General features: G+C 48.0%; 1 protein-coding gene across 3 annotated transcripts; it reads right to left on the minus strand.

Moving 5' to 3' along the window:
* Positions 1-367: 367 nt before the first annotated feature.
* Positions 368-19,183, minus strand: KPNA6 (karyopherin subunit alpha 6). 3 transcript variants are annotated; one of them, XM_035345418.1, is made up of 14 exons: positions 19,048-19,183; positions 9,701-9,834; positions 8,871-8,966; positions 8,475-8,574; positions 8,075-8,169; positions 7,002-7,133; positions 6,687-6,775; positions 5,586-5,685; positions 4,420-4,583; positions 3,953-4,031; positions 3,412-3,537; positions 2,683-2,810; positions 1,988-2,166; positions 368-1,019 (listed from the first exon to the last, which is right to left on the minus strand). In XM_035345418.1, the coding sequence occupies exons 1-14, from the start codon at positions 19,049-19,051 to the stop codon at positions 835-837; spliced, it is 1,611 nt and encodes a 536-aa protein (XP_035201309.1). In that variant the 5' UTR covers positions 19,052-19,183; the 3' UTR covers positions 368-834. The 3 variants fall into 3 exon arrangements, with proteins under 3 accessions (XP_035201309.1, XP_035201307.1, XP_035201308.1); XM_035345416.1 differs by having other exon boundaries at positions 9,608-9,834; XM_035345417.1 differs by lacking the exon at positions 19,048-19,183 and adding an exon at positions 14,695-14,820 and having other exon boundaries at positions 9,608-9,834.
* Positions 19,184-19,797: the final 614 nt, after the last annotated feature.

Here is a 19,797-nt window from a genome sequence, read left to right on the forward strand (position 1 = left end):
TTCAAGTAAAGATGAGGAGCAGCTTCACCATTTCAACAGTTCTGTGACTTCAATCAGTAGCAATGCAAACAAAGCCTGTGCAGCAGCAGCTGTGCTTCCTTTCAGAAACCACCCCAGCATCCCGCCCTCTTCAGTTACCAGCTCTGGGGTCGTGGTGCTTTTCTCCTTGTAAATGCTACTAGCAGTTCTCCGGGAACAAGAAAATCTAGGCCAAGGGAAGAATCCTTCCCCCAGAAAATTCTTCCCAGGAGGGGGAGAAGGTCCTGCTTCTTCGTCCATTTACAGCATATCTCAGGGGAACTTGGCCCAGCTCTGTCAGGACTGTCCACTGAAGGAGGGTCGCAGAAAGGCCAGGGCTAAACTTTGCTCTTGGCAAATTAGAGTCTTTAATAAGAGTAATATGTGCAAAAAATTAAATAGATCAACCCAGGTTTCCAGAATTATTGTTGTCAGAATGCTTACTTTCTATTTGTGTTCTTACCCAACCCAATGCTGAAATCTCAATTAAGTACCCGAGGTAAGAAGTGACATTTGGGAGAGATCACCACAAAGAAAAAACCCCAAGAGGTGCAATCTGTTACCTCAGTGTTCTTCCTCCACCCAGATGCCTGCATTAAAGACACGTATGCAGCAGCAAAAAGAAAAAATGTGCAAGATATCCCCTCCTTTCCATGAGGACAAAGCACTGTTTCTAGTTGTTTGAAGGAAGAATTGTTTCCTAACAGGTGGAGTGGGTGTTCAGCCTTCCATTAGCAAGGAGGAATGGGACAATCAGCTGCTCCCAGTTGCTTTCTGGCAAGTTTGTGGTGGTGTTTTTTCTTCCCCCCAGGCACATTATAGCTGGAAACCTTCCATGGGGGCTTCGGCTTGCTGGAAGATGAATTGCTGCTGGTTCTCATCGACCTGGGGAGCTAGGGTGGAGTCATCCTCTACTCCAAAATAGTGCTCAATCAGGTCAAAGGCTTTCTGGTAGATCTCTTGGTTCTCATGGCTCTGCAGGAACTCTATCTTATCCAAGCCTTAGAGAAGAAAAAGTGAAATGCAATCAAACAAGGAGGTCCTGTCGTTCACGCTGTCCCAGATCCATCCTCCACCCTTCCCCCTATTCACTGCAAGACCCTTGTCTGTGTTAGATTAGCATTTTTGTGAGCAGCACTAACAGCTAAAACTAACTATTCCTGTTTCTTCAGAGTTGCCTGTGGATGTAATCTGTATCAGAAAGCATTAATGCCTTTCCAATTGTAGGTTTAGCTGATACAGCTAAAGCAGATAGTCTCCAGCAGAGAGCTGCAAGCACAAAACTGATCATCAGTGAAATTAATATCACTGGCTGGGAAAAGTTTGGCAGTTGCAGGGGGAAGGAGGTAGGGTCTGTCCCAGTAATCTCCAGCAGAAGGGCAGCAACAGCTTAAGCTGTCCTAATTAAATCCACTGCTGAACAGGAAGCATCCAAGCATTACATATTGAAGAATTTCAAGAATTATTCTTACTGGGACACACGATGTAACAGTCAGTGAGAGGGCAAAAAAGACACTGGCAGTATACAGGACATTTCAGACCAAAATAGGAACTGTTCCTCAAAGCATTAGGAGCAGGACAAGAAACACCAAATTAGGCCTCTACAGGGAAAAGCCAAGTCTCTCTGGATTTCCATCATACAACTGCAGCAAGAAGTGTCATGGACTTCTTACTTAGCTCAGCTTATTTTGATTAATATTCCCAACCGTGCGGGCCACAATTATCCGGTTGGCATCCAGCTCTAAGAAACCCAGATAAGTATGATAGTTTTTGTTTCCTAGTGTTTTGACTTGCACTGTAGCGTAAGACTAAAAAAAGACAGCATGATCTATTATTGGAGCAAATACTGACTTACAATATACCAAATCCCTTCACGGAAAAGCAACCAAAAAAAACTTAGCATCAGACCTTTCAATATAATCGATTGCTTTCAAAGTCAATAGCACCAAGACCACCAACCACAACCTACCGTATGCCTCTTCGATCAAGCTACAGTAAGGGTTGATGCCTGTCCCACTCTGGTTGGCTTCTTGCTCTCCAAGCCTCAGGATGTTCTCCAGGCCATTCAGCGCCACCTGAACAATCTTGGAGTCCATGACAGTCAGCAGGTCACAGAGAGGCTTGATACAACCCAAGTTTACCAGGTATCTAAAGAGAGCACCAAGAACATACATACACCTTTCAGGATAGCTAGCGTACCCTTTGCTCAGTTATAAGGAACAGAAGTGAGTCAAGCTAAAATATATTGCTTAATTTTAAGGTAAGATTTCTATTTTGCAAGGCTAATTTTTAGCTACTTATTTGCATTTGTATACAACCCCTTCCCTTTTTTTAAAAAAAGAACATTTTTGAAATGCAGGTGCTATTCAAATTAGATGCACACTGGATTTTAATCCGTCATCAAGTTTGGACATTTAGCCTAGTCTAAGCTATGTAAATGGCATGGGAGGGAGTTGTAGGGGAGTTGTTTGGACTGGCTTATCCTTAATTCAGAAGGAAACTACAATTTACAGCACAGCATGTGATCTGTATAGCTTGGCCTGTTTCTCAAGTACTCTCCCTGAGGTTCTCCAAATTAGTCCCTTGTTACTTGTTCTTGCAGTTCCCATAAAGACAAAGCTACCATACACTCAGATTTCCCTTAGGAGGAGCCACAGGGGGTACCTGATCTGTTCAGGAGTTCCTCCTGACGTTGCATTTGTAATTGCCCATGCTGCCTCTTTCCTCGTACGGAATTCTGCTTTCTGCAAGATTTCTATCAGTACCGGGAAAATGTTTGCATCTATGACTGCCTGGGGAGAGAGAATAGTAAGAAGTGTTTGAATTGACAATACATTTTCTAAAAAGGGTATTAAGAAACCTGAACAAAATCTCTACCTCCATTTTCCAATTCAGAAAGAACTTTCCAAGCTACTCCCTTCAGTGATTCCTCCATTACATTCTTCAGCAAGATCCTAGTCATGCAAGATACTCAATTCTGTAACTAGCACAGTAGATCTTTATTATCACATCAATACTGTAGGAATGCTTTCATCGTTTATCTGCCTTTGTACGTAGGTCATTGAAAGGGTAATTAAAACTCAACAAGCTACAGCTTTTCAAAGGAGTATTTCTAATTGCATATAGAGAAACTGGGGCTGTGTCTCTCATTACTCCAATGATCCAGCCTGTGGGACTCATTTCAGCCCAGCCTTTGTAGGTACAGTTAGTACTATTTTTTTTATGCTTTTGTTTGGCAGATGGCTAGGTGCAGAAGTCTGCAAATACCTTCCAAATAAAGGATATGGAAAAAACAGCCTCAAAGCATCAGATATGAAAAAAATGCAAGTTCTTAGTGCTGAGCTTAGAAACTAGGATTTTTACAGGTGGACTAGAGAAGACTCAATGCTGTACCTGTATTTGTGCTCTGTTTCCTGCTGTGATGTTAGATATAGTCCAGCAGGCTTCTTTCCTGATTGACTCCTTAGGACTACTTAATAAATGAAGGAGACATGGCAAGGCTGAACAGTTCAAAATCACCTTTAGAGAAAGAAAGCAGTAGTTAGATCACCAGTATCAGGCAGAAAGTTAAATGCTTTCAATTTTCACACAGTGAATATGCTGTATGGGCACTGCACTTCCCTCCCTGACCTTTTAGAGAAGAGGGGAGCATTGGCACTTCTACATTATGTAGTAAAGAAAAGTATTCCACCCCACCACCCATATATCCCAAAAACAGAGTTTGGGTTTTTGAAATTGCACTAAAAATACACTCTCCAGAGTAGAAAAAAGAAAAAAAAAAAAAAAAAAACACACGAGAAAAGCAAATGGTGCACCTTGATCCTAAGAAAACTTGCTGCAGACATACAAGACCATACGTCCCAACTTCCATAAATATTATTAAGAGCTGTACTCCTCTTTAGCTGCATCTGTAAAACATTCCTATCCCCCTCACCTGGGTCTGGATGTCATCTCCTGTCACGATGTTGCCAACCGCTCGCAAAGCTGGGGAGGCCACTTTGTAGTCATTGTGCCTGCAGGAAAGATGGTGCAATGACAACAAATAGATCACTGTACCCAAATACTTGGGAAACCCTCTCTCCAGTCTCCCATCTGCATTACTTAGTATTCCATTCCCTAGCATACAGTCTAAGTATCAGTCCAAACCTCTGTTTACTAAGTTCTTAGTGTACAGTATTAACTAGCACTCCAGCACTAGAAAATGCTCTGCCTCTCTCAGAAAGAAGAGGTTGATAACCCACAGCTCCCACCCAGCTTCAGCCCTCTTTTGTAACTGCCCCAGCAGAGCTGGTTAAGGCAGTGCCTGGATCCTGCCCCCACAAGGTGGGGAGCGCTCTGACAATCTGGGAATAAACTGCTGCCCAGCCTCACTGGGCTGAAGCAGTGAGACAAGATACTTACATTAACAGCTCCACCAGTCGCCGACACACCCCCGAGTCAATAACTGCTTGAATTTTCTCATTGGGGCCATCTGATAAATAGGAAAGAGCCCAGCATGCATCTGCCAGCAAGTCAGAGTCACTGTTGAATAATAGTCGGGACAACACTGGCAGGCAGGGAGATACCTACAACAACAGCCACCACCCCACATTAGTCACAGCCTGTCGAGGACCACTACATTTGCATACCAACAACACAACGGCCACACTGACTGACAAGATAACAATATTGAATGTCCACAGCTTCCTTCCCCAAAGTCAGCAGCTTTCTTGCTGGCCTACATACCTCATAATCATGGTTTAAAGTTACCTCAACAGCTTTACTACTAAACTAAAGTTACATCCCTTCCTCTTGGACCAAGTGTAGACTCCTGAGACAAGTGCTACCATGCACACTGCAGTTTGGAAGCCCCTTACGTTTCTTATGCAAGAGCACTGCTCCATTTCTTCTTCTCACTAAGCTCAGTATTCAGAACAGCAACCATCAACAGTTACACTTCCAAGCGCTTCAAGTATTTGTTTTTATATTTACACTCAATTTAGATTTCACCCCTCACTGCAGGCTTCCCAGCTTTGATAAGCAAGCTTTCATTTTAAAAACACAAAACAAAAACACACTGATCTTAACCGTTTCAGATTTACCAAACAAAAAAGGATGAGACAGATCTGAACGACCAGCAGAAACGTTAGTGTCACTGGCATACCAGGGAAGGGAAAGAAGAAAGCTGCCGCAGCTATAATGTAGCTGCAGAGGTCCTGTTTTGTAAAATCTGGATGCCTCAGAATTGAGTTTTCAGTCTCAGTTTCAAAGTTGCAGGCTTCCAGCATTCACAACAAAAGACTTCAGGGTAGCCCTGAGTATGTGCTCCTTGCACAGAAGTCTGGGTTTGCCCCTTACTCGAGGGGCTAAGCTGATGGGCTGCCAACAGAGCCATGCAGCGAGGTTGGCAGAATATTAAAAAGGCACTCAAGTATCTGCTGAACAGTAAGATCCACCTCAGCAGGAAGAACCTCACCCCGTTCCCTCCCAGAACATCTTACAGAAGTCCAACGGCCAAAAATAATTTAGACAAACATCTTGGCTGGGTGTCTCCCCATCACATCTGCCAACGAGGCATTTACTCTCACCTTATCAAATTCAGGTGGTGGACTCTTTCCTCTGCATAAGTTCGACAAGGCCCAGACAGCATTTCGTGTCATTGTCAACCTGGTGGACTTTGTAAGGAGCCTGAAGAGACAATTACCATGCATTATCCTTGATGAAGAACATAAGTTGCTGGAAACCAGCAAAGGAATCAAAAAAATAAAACAATTGTACGACTGTAAGGAAGTCAAACCACTATTCCACTTGCTGTAGCTCAACATGCTGTTTGTCACTCGAGCCTCTCAATGAGCAAGAAGAGGAGTGAAACAACTCCTAGAGCAAACAGCTATTTTCCTAACACTACAGTGACATGGAACAGGCAAGCTCCATGCTAGACAAGTTGCAGAAAGAAGTGTAAGTCAAATGCAGTTCCAAGATCAAATTCAGCCCAGACACTTGCACCAGAGGTGAGATGTCCTCCCGGCAACCAGCTGACAAACTGCTGTCTCTACTCTGCAGCGGAGACAGTAAGTCCTGGGGCTGAGGAAGGCTTCGGTCAGTAATTGCTGAGAGAGGGGACTGACAGGAGTACCAGTATAGCAAACCAGGTCACTTGTGACAAAGCATCAGTTTGCCAAGGACAGGATACAGTAAACAATCGTTTCCAAAGCAGCCAAGTAGTGCTGGAGAGCACACTCTTGACACAGATCTTCTGACTGTGCTGGGATGTACCACACCTGCGAGCTCAGAGGCAAGGCGGTGTGCAGAGACCTGCTTCCCTTTCCTCAGTCCTAGAGAAGCCCACTCAGACAAGCACCTGAAATCCACAGCATAAGCACAAGAACAGGCATTTGGAGGGACACAGTGAAACAGCAAGGCCTGTGACTTCAGAGAGGCAAGCACACTGAAACAGCACCCGCTGCAGATTCAGAGCAGTGTAAAGGTTTGTGAGAAGGCATGTTATCTACCAAGTCCCACTAGTTATCAGATACTTGTCTGAGCTGCCAGTTTATCATCTGGTACCAATGGTTTGATTCCCATCAACACACATTGCTAGGGAATCTATTCATCCAGCTCAAATATTGCTCTGCTGCAGTACAGTGGGACTTCACAAAGTGTATTGGCAAGTATTCATGGCTACTCACATTAACAAGGGAGGAAGAATAGCGCAGTTAAGGACATAATCTCTACACACAGAGCTGTCTCCAGCAATGTTCCCCAATGCCCAGACAGCCTGAAAGGAAACAGCAACAGTTTTAGCATTCACGCAGTTTCCAAACAGAGGAAGAAAAAGGTAGTGTACTAAGAAAGCATTTTCCTGTAACTCCAGGTAACAGTCACTTCGGTTTGTGGTCTGAAGCCAGCTCTCAGACTAGTCACTTATTTTAAACATTGCATTTTAATTGTGTGCGATCTACTGTGGTTCTTTCCCTAACCCCAAAGTAAGAAGTGAACCTTACCTGTTCTTGAACATCCTCAAAGTCAGAGTTTAACAGCTCTATAAAGATAGGAACTGCCCCGGCCTCAATTACTATTTTTGTTTGTTGGGAAGTTCCCGATGCAATATTCGTCAGTGCCCACGCTGCTTCAAACTGAAAGAAAAGACAGAAGTGTGAATAAATAACCCCAACGGAGCAATGTATTTGCTATTAAATTTCAGCTAGAATTCTTTCATCTTATCTTAAACTACTTGTGAGAAAGCATTCCCCAACAAAACACCTCAATACACTAAGAAAAAGATTTTTCTTGAACCATAAGAAAAACCCACACCTGCCTCCCCAAAGGCTCAGCTTAATGAGCGAAGACATTTATCTCTACAACCACTTTCCTGTACAAAAGTGAAGATGCATACCCCAGAAATACAAGGAACAGGAAGCTTTATCTATTCAGTGCAAGCAGTTCTAGCCCACCCTCTCATCTGGCTAACACTACAAAGATGCCTCATGATACGTGGCCCTGGGCCAGAGGGAAGATAGAAAATTATGAAGGCAGCCATCAGCTCTGAGATCCAGCTCCATGTATGGAAGTATCTTTAACTCCTACAAGATAACTATAGTTATTACCAAGCTGGAAGGAATCTCAAAAAGCCATCTAGTCCATCCCTCTGCCCCACGGCAGGGTCAGTACTACCTATGTCACTTCTAACAGCCATTTAGCCTGTTCTTAAAAGCCTCCATTATTGGAGGCTTTTCTTTACACAATTGCTCCCTACACGTTTACTCTGTGGCTCCACTAGCTTCCAGCAGCAACATCAGACACAGGAAGGCCAAATTCCCCTCTGCTGCAACTGAAATACAGTTTTTCATTATTTTTGCCAGTATTCTTCCAAGAACCGAATTCATAGCAATCTATAACTTTTCTGTTTCCCCTTTCCAAGCATTAAAGCTATCTTCATCTTCTCCCATATATCATACAACCTGCATCTTTTGGGTTCAAGACCACTTTTATCTAATAGCACCAGCAGGTTCATGCTGCTCAGCTGCAAAGATTTAACAGCTACAAGCCACGAAGAATTCCTAACAGTCTGCTTTACCTGTAGCGTGCAATTTTCACTTCTTTTCAGGAATTCAACAAATCTGTCCACCACTCCTTGAGTGTTTATCACTTCATCTATTGGAGGATTTGGCTCTGAAATAGCAATACAGTGTCAAAATAGTATATAAGTCTAATACAAGGGAACAACAAGCATGAACGATTGTTGACCTGAATGGTTTCAAGCTGTACTGAACTTGGCAGGACAACTCCTCAGAACCACTTTTGGTAAGATGTATTCAATTGTAAACAGTTAGCAAATTTACTAGATTATCAGGTTTCTAGATTACAGCCTTCCCCACACTCAAAGCTGGAAAAGCTTCTGTACAACACTCAAGTGCACAAATACTTCTGAAATAAAGCCTATGCCAGACCCTAGGGCAGGGATGAGTGACTTTTACCTTTGGAAAGTAGCTTCCTGAATTTCTGTGTGGTTGCTAGCTGTAGGTCAGGGTCATCTGAAAAAAGCATCTCTACCATCTCTCTTGTGATCACTCCTTCCTGAAAGGATGGCAAGGAGAAAGAACAACAGTTCCATGTCACATTACGCTTATTTAAGGTATCACGGTCAGGACAGCCTACCACAATTTTGTGCTTGCTATTAATCCAAAGACGTTGCTGTCTGAGATTACAGCACACTATTTGCTTCCTGGCAGACTTCTCCAGTTTGTTGTAATAGTACTAGCAACATTCCCCAAACCAGGGAAAAACAAACAGGTTACGGTTTATCAGTTTTATGCAGTCCACAGCATTAAATCTATCTGAAGGCACGATCGCAACAAGGAAAGGCACCTTACCCCACATGTTGTAGAACTAACATAGGAATCCACGAGGAGGCTATCAAACATGGAGGCATCTTCATTGATCAGTTCCACATTTCTTCTTTTAAAGAGCTAACAGGGAGCAAAACACGGGAGTCATTATTAGAAAGCAATGATTAACAGTCTTCATAAGTAGACATTCTTGTTCCTCAAACAAGATCCCGTCAGCTATAGACGAAGCGTAACCTGAATAGAAAAGTAGTCATTAATAACAGCTCTGCACACTGAAGACTAGCTTGGCATACAAACCATGATAATAAAACATGCTAAGTCTTGCTCTCAGATATGCAAATGCCCAAGTCACTGAAGCACTGGTATAGGCAAGTGCAGAATTCGGCCTAACAAGTTAAGGAAAACAGGGAGAAGGCAGCTTGCAGATGATGCAATCGTTTAGTCTGAGCCACACATATCACCGAAGAATCACCTTTCACTTTCACAGACCTCCAAGCAAAAAAAAAAAAATACAGCTCAGAGTTAAGAAATGCATGCAGCCCATGCTTTCACTTACTCTCCCTGCTTCTTGATGAAGCAACTCCATCCACTAATTAATAAAAAAAAAAAGTTAAAAACAAGGATCTGTGAACAAAAACCTTCAGTACCGTAAAGACAAAGTGCTTGGAGAGCCCTTGGTATGAGCGACACTCTGTACTAGGTACAAAGGAAAAGCAAAGCAAGATCTCAGAACAGGAAAAATAAGAGGACTGCCAACAAACCTTAATGCACAGATCCTTGAAGATTCCCATTTGGCAGCAGCACAATCTTGGTTGCGTTAAGGCTGTACACAAGCTAGTCAAGATGAGAGTTACCTGTTGCTCTCGTTTCTGTTTGCGCAGTTGAATTCCTTCCTCTTCTCTTCTCCGACGCATTTCCTCAGGATTTAGGGCTTTGTTCTTGTAACTCTTCATTCGATAGTTATCCTTTCCAGGACTCGCCATGGTTTCTGTGAAGAGGGAAAAAAAAAAAAAAAAAAGGCCTCATTTCTGGTCACTCTCTGCTCCTTTATCAGTGTGTTGTTTTCAATGAGAAAGTCAGTGCACATAAAAAAGCAAAGAACAGCCAGATTAAATCGCCTTTTAATGTAAAAAGCGAGAGCTGGTCTCTTGCACGCTGAAGTAAAAGCTTCAAGCTGGAATATGATCCTGAGATTAGTTCAGGTGATGTGTTGTTGTGGTAAGACTTATTAAGTTCGTAGGAAGCAGAGCAGATTTACTGTTCTGAAAGGAACCTGCATCCAACTTCCCAACACTGAAGCACGTTACCCGTATGAAAAGCATCTCCTCAAAGAGCTTCATTGTCCTCAGGAGGTGCATAACTAAGTTCTAACTTGGTATTAGCAGAACTTATTTCCCCTGTACCATCAGGGAATAACCTGCACCTTGACATTCCTTTCCCACAGACATCTGCTGAAGACCGTTCTGATTGTCAGTTGGTGACTGCATCAACTTCAGCATTTCGGAGCAGCCCCTGAAAGTACCAAACAACATCTGCATGGCAAAAACCCAGCAGAGCTCACAGTAAACTGAAGCCTTGACTTTAAAACTCCAGTAAAACACTGCAGAGACAAGCTGTACATATCACAGGCCATGTTTGCAAGTGTTCAGTACCTGACCTACTTATTTTGCTGCTTCATATCTGACTAACGCAGTACTTCAAACCTGATTACTCGTGTATTTGCCTCCTAGTCAGGGAAGTGACACTCCACTGTTTAGCCCAGTAAAAACAACCAGGGCCAAGCAGCAGCCTGAGCACAGAAGGATATCAATTCCTCAGCTGCACCCAGCTACAACCCCCTGCTCTGACCACACCAACTTCCAAATGCTCCCTTTCTCCCATTTATGAGACAGATCGCTTGGCTTCCCTTCTGTGCCCTTCCCAGGACAGGAAGGGAGCAGCGATAATACAGAGCAGCAAACTGCCCGTTAGCCCTGAGACCAGACGACAATTCCCTGGCAGTCAGCTGGACACCAGTATCTGCCTTTTGTCCACCTGTGCCTAGCAGCTGGAAGACGTACCCTGTGAAAGTCGGCAGCTATCTCCTCTTACCTCCTCCTTCAACCTTTAAGCACTCCTCAGGCACGTTGCTTACAGAAAGTCCATGTCTGACTTATCAGCTGCCTCCAGCCACTCTGGAAGCCCTCCAAGATCAGCTAGAGAAGTTTCAGACCTTACTGCCCTCCTGCTAGCAGGGCCCACAGCCAAGCCAAAGACAGACAGGTACAGTGTACAGTTATCCAACAGCTCACTGCTATGGAAAGAGGAAACAACCAGAAGAATTCATGTTAACATGAAGAAACAAAATACTTTCAGTTATAGGATTTCAAGACCAGTAAGTGGAGACACTAAACATTAGGAGAGTCACGCTCCTTTTAATGGCATCTGCTTTCTGAGAGGGCATTCCCTTCCCTGGTCAAATCAGCAAGGACGTTCTTGTGAACAGCAACAGATAAAGCAAAAACACCGCCAAAAAAATCAAGTTCCTCTGGTCACTTACACTGCAACAGACACTGGCAAACAGTCCTGAGCCCATTCTGAAGCTCAGCTGACCCCAGAGACATCCCAAGGCTTGAGGAGGTGTAGCACAGCGGGCTGAAAGCTTATTGGCACCTCTAAGGCTGAAAAGAAGCCACCAGCTCTTCATCAGGAAGAAGCAGTATCCCAGAGTTGTATTAGAAAGCCTTTCAGTAGATGTTTAGGACACAGTAGCTCTATGAAAAAGGGACTGCATCATACTTGAGCACCACCAAGGAAAACACACAGAGCCTCCAAAGAGAATGGAGGGCTGAAACAAGTCAGAGCACGGCTCCTTTTTTCCTGAGTTCTCCTCTCACAAGGCAGAGGTTCAGAGAAATAACTGGCATGTTTGTAAAGGCATTTGGCACACCTACCTCATCCTCAGGGACCACTGACATAGCAAGGAAGCAGCCTGAAGCTCTCAGAAGCCAGGCTCCCCCTTGGCCATTCCCCTTCCCAGCAGGGCTGTACGCCAGGACGGAGGGAAGAATCTTTATTATTTTTGTCTGAGTAGCAGCTACTTCAGGAGATAGAAGACAAAATGTACAGGGGGTTGTTTATAGCTGATCTTACCGGAGCAAGGCGTCATCTACATAGAGATTTTAATTCAGGAAATAATTTCACCACTGCCATTCGTTCTGTAGGTGAAGCATCCACGTGACTACCCCAGCACTAATGGCTGATACAGGCACATAAAGGAGTAAGAGCTGATAGCTTAATTCAGAAAGATTACAACAGAATCCCTAACAGAGAGAAATTTGCTACCTCCCTCTGGAAGGCAAAGTCCCCAGTTAAAAGGTAGTTTTTAAGAAAGGGATAAAGAAAAAGCAATTAAATGGCTTAGCAGTATGCCTGGGCTTACCAGCCAGTTGGTCACACAAATAGCTGAGTGGCACATGACAGTCGAGCTGCCCGGGGACTTGCACAACCCCGCTCCGCAGGCACACCCTGACAGCCCGGAGCTGGGTGTCAGCGCAGAGAAGGAAATCGGCCAGGCAGCAAGGTCTCACACTCTGCATGGCATAAGTGTGCTCACACGCCATGCAGTGTAAGGCTTGTGATTTCAGGAGCTTTGAACACCACCGTGACACTGCAGGGAACCCCCACGGACGCAGCCAGCCCCTGCAGGGTGACTTTCTGTGCCGGCTGCACAACCACACACCTCTGTGAAACCACCACTGGTTTTCTACTTTATTGTGCACACACACACCTCCTCAGGTCCTTTCTGAGGACTTTTGCCAGTCCATCCAGTCCCAATACTTTGACATTGGAATGCCGGTTTGTGACATTACCTCCCATTTCTACGGCAGTGATGTCACCGGGGCAAGATCGTAACTTCACCGTGAGCTCAGCTGATGCTGTCAGCACCAGGCTGCAGCAAGCGCGAACACGTGGAACAAAACTGACAGCAGGAGGCCCAGCACATACAAATTCTCTGCACAAAACATCTGGCTCATCCAGTATGTCTGCAAGCCAGGCTTCGGCAGCGTTAACTATTAACTGAAATTCTACCCACACACCAATCCCACTAAGCCAGGCTGGAGGGGCAGTCTGATTCTCTGATCAGGAAAAGCAAATCATCCCCAATCATCTACGAGTGATGTGCAGACAATGCACATTTTCACTTTGCAGCTTAACATAAGTTGTTGCTCTGAGAAGCTTCTGCTTTTCTGTAAGAGTCCTTGACTAAGCGGCACTGGAAACCTAACTAGAGCATGTTTCTTTTAGCTGCTCGAAGTTTCCCACCCAAACCTCCACAAAGCGCTAGGACAGTACCTCTGCTAGGACAGTTTTCTTCTCTCACAACCAACTAGGCCCCGCCTTATAACAAGATGCATCAGCTCATGCCCTGGAATTACGGAGTCATTCTGATGTTGTTCCAGGCACAAGTCCTGGGCTCCAGGCTTCCCTGCAGCGCCCCACAGAAGCAGGGCACTCAGGCTGCTTCCTCCTGCACTGCAGCGCTCAGCTCACGGCCTGGCAGCAGCTCCCCCGAGCAGCTCGAGCAGCCTGCAGCTGCCCCAGGTACCCTGTTCCTTGCACGGAGGCCGAACCCTCCTGGCAGCACCCACAGCCCCGCTTACCTCTCTCCAGCCTGGCTCCCTGCACGCCAGGTGCCCGCACCCATCCCCGCCACACCTAAAGGCACGGGTGCCTGGGGCACAGTGGTGTCAGCCGATCCAACAGCCTGCTGAAGAACAAGGACAAGCACACACACACCTGCCAGGTGTCCCAGCACATGGCAATGCCACAAGGAGATGCAGGCAGCATGGCCAGGCAGCACCATCCCAGCACCGACCCTTCACAACCAGCACAGGACTGTATTTTCGCTCCCAGAGCTGCCCAGGCAACGCGTCAAGCTGAGCCCAGTCTGCCGGCCTGCTTGGGAGCAGCGCTGTTAGATGAGGAGCTTGCTCTGTTCTACAGGGACATCACAGCGTGATGGGTTGTTAGAAAGGACAGGAAAACAACAAGTAGGACAGAATTAGAACGAGGCACCTCCTCTACCAGTGGAAACAACAACACAGCTTTTCCATATCCAGCAAAAGCCAGTTCAGCTGCTTCAATCACACGCTCACACCTCGTTCTACCATCCTGCTGCAGCAGACAGCCTGCTTTCCCAGGGAGCTGGTTTCCTCTGAGCAACACCCCTCGGACTGCCCTGGAACGGTACCATCACTGCCAGCTCCTTTGTCACTGGCCAGTCAAACCTGGCTTCGGCCGGCTCCTTGGGAGCACCCACGTCTCCTCAGCCGTACACAGCCCCTCCCCGCTGCAGGAGCGATGCGGGGTGGCTCAAGGTGCACTGCTCTTACCTTTACCTCGTTAGTCCGATTTATCTTCCCTGGAGCAGAGGCAGAACTTGCTCTGGATGTTAACAGCCTGTCAAGCTGTCAGCCCATCCCTTCTGAACAGCCCCGCAGACCGAGCAGTTCCACGAACCTATGGGAGCTCTAACACATTTTCCAAGAAGACCACTTGAGGATCTGCTATTTGCGCCCAGAACCTCACAGCATTCCCTCCAGAAAAAAGACACAAGCGCAGAGCCTTACAGAATTAACTCCCATCTAGGATGCTGCTCGGACTAAGCTTGACAAGATCCCACGTCTGCCAACGAGTTCTGGATGCTAACACCTTCGGAATCACATCATTGTGGTAAGGGTAAATCAAGGACAGGCTTTATGAAGCTCATTCACTCTGGGAATGCTTTCAGGTGGTCTGTGAGCTGAGAATTCTCTTGCAGGAGCTACGGGAACAAACTTAGGGGTGAAGCTTAATTGATCAATACCTTTTCAGTTCCCTGGGTAAAGGGAACCCCTTCGGGAGGCTGGAGAAGTTTGGCTTCTGCTGTAGGTTTGCTGGCAATGGTCGGCTTCTATGGAGAAACCCTCCCGTTGTCATGTAAGCCAAAGAACGAACAGAACGCCACACTCCTCCTTACCCTACATTGAATGATACGAAAGTTTTTACCACGTAAATGAAAAAGCAGGGTGAAAGTTGGACTCAAGGCTCACCAGAGCACTCAGGTCCCGTAATTACGCATATAAAAGCCAACAAAGCCACAGCACTCGGCCAGAAAGGCGATTCCAGGGTCATTGCTACCACGCCAAGATTATAACGGCTTCTTAACGTTACTGAATCAGAAATGCAGCCTTGCTTCTTTCCAGCTGACGCTCTCCCCACTTCTCTGCCTTACACAAAGCAACTGCTTCCAACAGTTCTTCAGCTGCTGATTAAAGCCTCCGAGCTGAGTCACTGCAGGGGCTCGCACGTCTAAATCGGGACTTGTGCTGCTGAGTCAGACTGGAGGGACAGAACAGAGGAACAGTGACACGGACAGATCTAACCAGGCGTTTTAAAGCCAAAACCTCCTTCCAGGAGGGCAATCTTTGTACGGTATCTATTGCAGTCCTGTTGCTGGCCACAAGACATGTACCTAAGGCAACACCTGGCCAGCAAGGAGAGCTGACAGCCGCGTGTTCGGAGTTCAGTACAGCAGCAGAGTTACACAAGGGGAAATTAACGCGTTTGATGAACTACAAGCACTGATCTCGGTCAATTGGCAGCCCCTCGGTACCTCTCAAAGCTAGCCCAACTGAGCAAGCAGCAGGCCAGAAAGGCCTCTTCCAGCCCAAGCCTTCCCTGCCACAGCATGAACATGGTCAGCTACAAGAAAAGAAAAATCCCTAAGCTCCACAAATAAGAGCAAAACACAATCAATGTACTAAGAAGTTGCATTTGACAACCCTGCTGCTTACACCCTCCGGGTCTCTTCTCCCTGGCAGAATGTTTCTCCAGTCCATAAAGTTGCCTGAAAAGCCTGAGGAACCCCCTGCCACCCTGCAGGCCCTGACCCCAGAAATCAGTGTAACAGCAACAAAGGAAACAGCATTACGGATTTCTGAAGCGTCTCAAAACCTAAACCCTCTCTCTACATAGTCAAGCATTAACCACCAATTTCTCTGTAAGCACAGCGTGCCACTGAAGACCACAGCTGATGTCTTGCAGCTGTAACAGGGGTAACAGCCAAGATTTACTTGAAGTAAGTTTGTAAACCCACTCTAAATTTACTCAATAATCAGCAGTGCTTATGCGAGTTTTCTGTTTCCTCTGTCTTATTTGTGAAAGTTCCTGAAGTTCGAGAAGCAACAGAAACAAAAGTTCTTCTGAACCTCGGGTACGTAATGCGTTATACGCCTCTACAGGTATGTCTCCAGGCAATTCTTAAATGGATGTTTAAAGCACTTGCTTTACAACACAGCACAAGGGTTCTCCGTAACAGCAGCTACGGACACAGACCTAACTTCTCTTGAGAAGCGTGTCCAGGACAACTTAATAGTTTAGTTGAGAATGTAGAAAGTGAAGCCTATGTAATCAGTACTTCCTGAACACAGCTAAGTGAAGTTGGTTATGGTGAGAATACACAAATAGTTGAATTGTCTGTGTGCACTGCATGACGAGGCAGCTCCGAACTGCTGGCAGACACGAGCCCAGAACAGCTTCCTATACTGAGCCTGTCGTTTTCTCTTGAACCTGTCATTTTGATAGTTCTGTAGTGAAAAGTAAATTGGGAATAAAATCACTTCATCGCTCAGGTGACAAAGGGAAAAGGAAACCAAACAACTACCCAAGGAGTCCTGCCAAGCAAGCAGCTACTCGGGGCTTTCCCTTCACAGCCCTGGAGTGACCCAGCCGCTGCTAACCCTGGAGGAGAGGCCAAGTGCTGTGCTCTGTCACTCGCACAGGTCTGGCTTGCTCGTTTCATTCTGCTTTTACGTCCTCCTGCAGGTTCTCTGAGTGCCTGCTCCAAGCGAGCAGAGGCAGTACTCTTGCACAGTGGTCTCCAACACAGGCTGCTGCCATCCTGGGGCCGGGTGCTTCGCCCGGAGTACATCGTGTGCTCGCAGAGCGCTTATCCATGCAGTTATTTGGCTGTCTGGTGCAGCAGTCGCCGTTGGCTCATTCCCGTCGGTTTTCGCTGCGAGAGCCAGGGCCGTGATATCACTGCAGGAATGTGCAACAGCCTCGCTGCTGCCTGCGGAGGGGGAGGGGAGCACAAAAATTCTCTTCGGAGGAATTAAGAGCCCTGCAGCATACTTGTCTTTCACCATGGTCAGCCCGAGATTAGGCCTCCCTCTGGCTGTCCGTGCCCGATGTAAGGAGAACTCGCTGTCCTTGAGTCTGCTTCTCTGAACACTAACTTCAACTCTACTTCCTCCTGACCTTTTCACCCCAGAAGGCTGGGGTTTGGCTCCTATAAATCGCCTTCAGCCTGATTTACATGTCCCAAGACCTTCAGACTTCCTTAAGAGTGTATTGATGATCTGAGAAGTATAACTCCCTCTCACCTGAGGTCAGGGAGTCCTTTGTAACAGTTCCTAAACCGAGGATCAACTCAAACTTGACCCACAAGAGATATGGGAGTCCTAAAGCAGTCTGAAATAGAGTTACAGAAAGCTACAGAATTCCAAAAAGCTCATCCCTCCCAGCACGTGCTTTCCTGCAGAAACAAGCAGCATTGTGCTTTGATAAGCATGTTTATCTGGACTTCAAAAGTACAATAGCTTAAAAGTGAAAGGCCGGAGGAATTAGTACTCTCCCTATTACACCCACCACTTTGATGATCAAGCTCCCCTTCACAAAGTTCATGTTTGCTCTCCTGAACTCAAGCAAACAAAGCAAAATAGCCAAGTAACTAGTTAAATTCATCAGCCACAAGGTTTGTGGAGTCGGACGTCACTGCTGCACGGGCTGAGCAGCGCAGCAAAGACACTCGGACATCTGTAATCTGCACGGTGAATGAAGAAAGAACTGACGGGCATTTCTAGGAGGTGAGACCAACACCCTACAGCCACCAACAAACCACAGCACCCCCAGCCCACACCACGCGAAGTATCACGGCGTTCTGCCACAATTTATACCTATTAACCCAGAACACTGAAAAAGCAGTCTTAGTGTATTTTAAGTTACTTTCAAAAAGTTTAGGTGGGAAGTATTGAATGGCTGCTGTCGGAAACGTGTCCGCTTCAAACTCCAACGAGAAACCACACGGCAGAGGGGGGGAAGGATGGGAAAGCTCCTTCGAACATCCTCAGCCACAGAAAACACGCAGTTTCCAGACGTGCTCCAACAGGCCCGAGGACATTTTTCTATTCAAAGTTGCCAGTCAAGGTTTTACATCAAGCTACACATTAAGTTTCAGAAGCTGTTCTAGACGGGGAGGTGCTGCAGCCGGTGCAGCCGCAGACTTGCAGCCGCTCACTTCTGAGCCTCGCAGGAGATGTCTGAAGATGGCACAGGAGCTCCTGACATCTCGGTCAGGCAGCATCCCTCCACAAAGGGCATTTTTAAGACCTCTGAGGGCAACTCTGGTTAAAAGCTGCTGTTGCTGAAAATTGACAAGACCTTAACTTTTGCCTCAGAGACGAAGCTTACACGGAACAGGCCTGCTGCAGGCATCGCTTCCCTGCTCCCCTCACCCCTCCAACCCCCCCCTCCCTCCGTCAGGCCTCAGGGAAGCGCCACGGCCCCGAGCGGGGAGCTTCGGTCTCAGACCACGTCTGGGCTGACAGAAACCTCCTGTCACCGCGGGACCTGCCGAGGGGCAGCGCTCAGCGGTTATTTACTTGTACCTAACGAGAGCTGCTCCTCTGACAGGGCGCGGGGACAGCCCCGGGGGGCTCACGGCGCTGCCGGGACCCGCGCTGACAGCAGCGGCCGCCCATGGCTGGGGTTTTCGTCCGCTTTAGCTGAGAACTGGGAGATACGGGGGGGACTGACGTGAGGTGAGGCAACGAGCCGTGCTCTGCTGGGTCACGGGCAGGGACTGCCAGTCCGTCTGTCAGTCGGTCGGTCGGTCTGCCTGTCTGTCTGTCCGTCCGTCCGTCCCCCCGCAGCCCGCCCCGAGTGAGGCCGAGCTCCGCGGCCCCGCACCGAGCCCCGGCCGGCCCAGCCGCCGCCGCACCAGCCTCCCCCGCCCGGGAAAGGCCCCCCCGGGGCCGCTCTGGGTGAGCCCTGCCTGCAGCCCCCGGCCCGGTGAGGGGCACGGGCAGCCCCGGGCCGAGCCTCAGCCCCCGGAGGGTCGGCGTCTCCCAGCCCGGTCCCGCCCGATCCAACCCCGTCCCAGCCCGGCCGCCCTCACCCATCGCGGCTCCTGAGGCGGCGGCTCCCGGCGGCGGCCACAATATGGCGGGAGGGCGGCGGGGGGCGGGCGGCGAGCGGCGAACGGCGGCCGACAGGAGCCAAACGGCCCCGCGCAGCGCGGCCCCGCCCCGGGGCGGGACGGGACGGGAGGGGAGGGGCGGGGGGAGTCGCCCGCCCCCAACGGCGTCCCCTCGGCTGTGGTCCCTCACGTTCTGTCCCCTCACGTCCCCTCACATCCCATCCCCTCAGGTCCCCTCACGTCTGTCCCTTCATGTCCCCTCAGCCCCAGCCCCTCACATCCCATACCCTCAGCCCTGTCCCCTCATGTCCCCCCGGCCCCTCACATCCCCTCACATCCCATCCCCTCAGGTCCTCTCACATTCTGTCCCCTTGCATCCCCTCAGCCCCATCCCCTCAGCCCCATCCCTTCACGTCCCTCCAGGTCCCATCCCCTCAGCTCTCACCCCTCACGTCCCCTCAGCCCTGTCCCCTCACCCCCTGCCGTCCTCCAGCCCCATCCTCCTGCACCCCAAGCCCTGCCATGTCCCCACACCACCCTCAGCCTGCCGAGCTGGGGGCAGGCAGCTCCGGGCCCCCCAGGGGAGGCACTGAGGGAACACGGGCCCAATCCTGCTCCACATGCAGCTCGGAGCAGGGCAGCACGCACAGCAACGCTCTAAGATGTCCTTTCATTATAAAGTGTTTAAAGGATCTGTGTCCTTCGCAGCTCCACGGCCTCCTGAGCGGC

This window comes from Oxyura jamaicensis, chromosome 23, assembly GCF_011077185.1.
Source record: "Oxyura jamaicensis isolate SHBP4307 breed ruddy duck chromosome 23, BPBGC_Ojam_1.0, whole genome shotgun sequence".
In the NCBI taxonomy this organism is placed as follows: Eukaryota; Metazoa; Chordata; class Aves; order Anseriformes; family Anatidae; genus Oxyura; species Oxyura jamaicensis.